At 39.0% G+C, this 4,988-nt stretch overlaps 1 protein-coding gene across 1 annotated transcript; it reads right to left on the bottom strand.

The window, feature by feature from the left end:
- Positions 1–328: 328 nt before the first annotated feature.
- On the bottom strand, positions 329–1,370 carry LOC307157489 (trace amine-associated receptor 13c-like; the record flags this gene model as incomplete). The annotated part of the gene is made up of 1 exon (XM_079869407.1): positions 329–1,370. Exon 1 carries the CDS (start codon positions 1,328–1,330, stop codon positions 329–331), a length of 1,002 nt encoding a protein of 333 aa, XP_079725533.1. The 5' UTR covers positions 1,331–1,370.
- Positions 1,371–4,988: the final 3,618 nt, after the last annotated feature.

Here is a 4,988-nt window from a genome sequence, read left to right as displayed (position 1 = left end):
TTTTTTGTCATTATGTTTTTCATGACACAGATGCAACATGACTGATGAAAGTGATTAGGCATAAAGCACATAATATCTACATTTACCATTTATTATAGTACATTGACAATTTATGCTGCATGCTCAGTTTATTAAATTAGCTAATTTATTACAATTTATGAACATTTTGTCAATTTATTTCAATGTGTGTGGAAAGAAGTTAAATTGAACATCAAATGCAGAAAACATACTCTCTGAAATAAGCTACATACTAAGATACATGTAGTGTAAATTACAAATATAAATCCTATAAAGATAATCATATCCTTTATGAGTGACAGTTTAATTACTATTGATGCTCTGTAAAAATATCGACCAGAGAGGATGCTGGCTGAAATATCTTCAGAGTTAAGATGTGTTTAATTGTCTTTTTAAACCAGGGGTAAAATAAAGCATAGATCAGTGGATTCAGTCCTGAGTTTGTGTACAAGACCCATGTCAAAACATTTATGGTTGTGGAAGAGTTTACTGATATAGAACAGATAAAATATGGTATAAAGCAAAGCATATAAACTACCACAATGATTCCTAATGTCAGAGCAGCTTTATTCTCAGATTTCCTCCTCGATGAACCTTCCGTTACACATTTACCACCCTTCATCAGAGAGTTTATAACTTTCACTTGCTGATGTACTACATAGAAAATCCTCAAATATAAAGATATGATAAGGGTACATGGAAAAATAAAAGACACAAACAGATCAATAACTCCCCAAGCAAATTCCCCCACAAGAGAACACTCTCCATAACACATGTCTGTTCTGAGTGAAGTGTCAAAATATTCATTATTATTTATAAGGGTAGTGGTATAAGTTGAAAAACAAAGCCAGCTCAGACAGATGCCTATTAAAGTTTTAGTTGTGGTTATTTTCCGTGGGTACTGTAAAGGGTGACACACAGCCACATAACGATCAACAGCAATTAAAACTATATTACAGAGAGATCCTGGGAAAACCAATCCAAGGATTATCATAAACAGATTACAGAAAGTGTCTCCAAAATACCAACACGTCTCAATCTGCCTAGAGCCCTCTACGGGTATAATAAGTCCCATAAGCAGGTCGGCCACAGCCAGAGAGAGAATAATCAGGTTTGTTGGAGTGTGAAGCTTCTTGAAGTGAGAGATGGAGATGATCACCAGCAGGTTCAGAAACACAGTCCATACTGACAGCAATGATACAAACACATACATGATATTGTATTCATATTTAGAGCGTTTTCCCTTGATACATGATGAGTTGATGGCAGGAAAGCAGTATTGAGTCTCATGATCCTCTGTCTCATAGGCCATGAGTTGAGTCTCCTGCTGTTAGGAGTTTGTTCTGCTCTCTTTCTTGTCATATAATTTATATAGTGTCTAGATCAGACGGCCCACCCATCTACTGCCCACTGATGATGTAACATTCAAATGTTTGTTTTTTAATTCATTTTTTTAATTCTTTTTTTTTAACATTAGCTTTGAAATGCAATTAATTTCTTCAGTCCAGATTAGAATTCTCTTACACTGGTCATTATTTATTTTGTTTTTGCATCATTTCTTCGCTGTCTTGGTATTGTTTAGGATTTCCACATGAAAGCAAAGCACAGGTGGAACTGAACTGAACACAGGTGTGGTGGATTTTGCTTTAATCAGTAATCAGCCACTGTAGATCACCCTTCCTTTGAGCGGCTCCTGGAACTCATCTGAGGGGTCTCTTGGTGAGGTTAAGATGATTTCTGTGAATTAGGAATGGGGTCCAGAAATAGAGGGGTTATGTCATCCATTGGAACTCAAGAATGCTTGAGCTGTCCATAACCCTCCCAGTTTACCCTGTAAAATAACTATTGCAATGTAATAGGTAGGCAATAACTGTCCCCTATACAGAACACATTATCAAAAATGGTGAAATAATCTTTATACTGTACAGTAAAAAAGCTATTGAATTGAACATATGTGTAATAAAAAGGTTTCAGTTCCCAATGACATAAAAGTCAGTGGGAAGCGAAACTGTCTGGTTACTCACATTCTACAAAATATCTCTTACTGGTTTGGTAAGACATGAGTGCAAGGGCTTTTTACAATACAGATGTCAGGGTTCTGTTACTTCTGTCTAGTCTATTTCTTGGTTTTGTGATAGAGCCCCAAAATTTACTGTTATTACTATGGTAATGACATGCAACTAACCCTAAACCAAACCTATCCTTAAAGTACATGTTGTTAATTAATAATCAGTACTTAAATATATAATTACACTGTAACAATGACACCGTAAAATAAAATGTAACCTAACATGTTGTTGCATGTAATGTGTTTGTGTGTGTGTGTGTAAATCAATGAATACTGTATATACACATGCACCACACATGTTGGGTGTCCATATTTTATGGAGACATAGACATAATGATTTTTATATTGCATGAACTATATCTCCTGAACCTAACCCTACCTCTAAACACAACCCTCACAGAAAACTTACATTTTCAAGTATTCAAAGGCAGGTGTGCTGAAGCAGGTTGGAACTAAACTCTGCAGGACAGTGGTCCTCCAGGAGCAGGATTGAAGACTTCTGATTTATAACATGTTTTCTTCATGGGGACCATAAAATGTTTTTCCACAAGGACAGACATTTTTGATATTACTATCTTTGTGGGGACGTTTAGGTTTATCAGGAAACACACATAAACTGTGATTTCTAATCCAGGAACCATGTTTGAGAACTTTGAGAGCCTTGGTGGAAGAGTGGGGTAACATCTCACAGCAAGAATCAGACCGCTACCATTTTGTCTATTTAAAAGGAGAAAAATCGATCATAATTCCAGTAAACTATGGAGTGCCGCAGGGATCTGTGTTGGGCCCTCTGTTATTCTCAATATATATGCTGCCACTTGGAAATATTATAAGGAAACATGGAATTAGTTTCCATTGTTATGCTGATGACACTCAAATATATATTTCATCACGGCCAGATGAAAACGCTAAATTATCCAAATTGACAGAGTGTGTTAAAGATATAAAAGATTGGATGACGCATAATTTTCTTTTATTAAATCCAGACAAGACAGAGGTAATACTTATCGGTTCAAAAAACCGCCCACAGAACCTCTCACAATACAACTTTGACATCGTAGGATGTCCTGTTACTTTATCCTCTACAGTAAAAGACCTGGGTGTTATACTCGATTGTAACCTGTCTTTTGAAAATCATATTTCGTATGTTACAAAAACAGCCTTTTTCCACCTTAGAAACATTGCTAAGCTACGTAATATGCTATCTGTTTCTGATGCAGAAAAGTTAGTTCATGCATTCATGACCTCGAGACTAGATTACTGTAATGCTTTATTAGCCGGTTGTCCTGCATCCTCAATAAACAAACTACAGTTAGTCCAAAATGCAGCCGCTAGAGTTCTTACTAGATCAAGAAAATATGATCATATAACACCGATTTTATGATCACTACATTGGCTACCTATAAAGTTCCGTATTAATTATAAGGTATTGCTATTGACTTATAAATGTCATGGTGAACAAAAGACAGAAGCAAATATGCAGGTAACTCAGTTTATTCTTATACATGTAAGTGAAAGTCCGGTGATGAGTGAGTAGCTGGTAACACAGGGACTGGATGGTCAGCGAGATGTCCGTGGTGAAGTGCTGAAACCGTGAAACCCAGGTGAAGACGAAATCCGAGGAACGAGGGACAGGAACTGGAACACGAAACAGGAACGTCGACAAAACTGGGATAACACACGGGAGACATCAACCAACGATCTGACAATGAGAGAAAAGTGCGGTGAGGCTTTATAGGTGTTAGAATGAGCTGCAGCTGGAGTGTTGAATGAGATCAGCTGGATCGCTGATCATCCGGAATGAGTGCCACGCCCACTCACACACACACACACACACACAGAACAACAGTTACACGAGACAAGAAGGAAACAATGAATTTATGAACCGTGACAATAAAGCCCTAAACGGCTTAGCTCCAGTCTATTTAACGGATCTTCTATCACCCTATAATCCATCACGCCCTTTAAGATCAATAAATTCGAGGCTTTTGGTCATACCTAGGATATCCAGATCAACCAAAGGAGGGAGAGCATTTTCGCATTTGGCTCCAAAACTCTGGAATAGCCTTCCTGATACTGTTCGTTGCTCAGACTCACTCTCCCAGTTTAAAACTAGATTAAAGACGCATCTTTTCAGCCAGGCATTCATATAATATTGTTAATCTCACAGTTTCAAACTACAATCCGGCCTGTAGTTCATAAATGCCAGAGGAGAACTGGCCCCCGACTGAGCCTGGGTTCTCCCAAGGTTTTTTTTTCTCCATTAGGTCACCTGATGGAGTTTTAGGACACCATTAGGTCACTTGATGGAGTTTTTCGGTTCCTTGCCACTGTTGCCTTTGGCTTGCTCAGTTGGGGATATTTTGGGGATATTTAATTTTATTTTATTCTATCAATCAATAAATTCCACTAGAAACAAACTTTGTTGTATTATTTTATTTTAATACTGTGAAGCTGCTTTGATACAATCTGTATTGTGAAAAGCGCTATACAAATATACTTGATTTGATTTGATTTGAAGAAATGGACAGTCTGCTACAGTCCATCAGGATGATCTGTGGGACTTACAGCAGCTCCTGGTTACACCAGATATTCCTGTTCATACATCTGTTCCTGTTCCTGAGCCAGTGTCTCCGGACAAGAGGGCCGCCACCACCGAGCCAATGTCTCCGGACAAGATGGCCGCCGCTGAGCCAGTGTCTCTCGAAAAGATGGCCGCTGCCGCCGAGCCAGTGTCTCCAGACAAGATGGCCGCCACCACCGAGCCAATGTCTCCGGACAAGATGGCCACCGCCGAGCCAGCTGGTCCTGCCCAGCTTAAAGCCCCCTATCGCTGCTGGTCCTGTCCAGCCCAGAGCCGCCTTCGCCGTTGGTCCCGTCCAGCCCAGAGTCTCCTTCACCG

The sequence above is a fragment of the Squalius cephalus genome (assembly GCF_949319135.1).
Source record: "Squalius cephalus genome assembly, chromosome: 4".
Taxonomy (NCBI): domain Eukaryota; kingdom Metazoa; phylum Chordata; class Actinopteri; order Cypriniformes; family Leuciscidae; genus Squalius; species Squalius cephalus.
The sequence above is the reverse complement of the archived record's forward strand: the minus strand, read 5'-3'. Positions and strand labels throughout refer to the sequence as shown.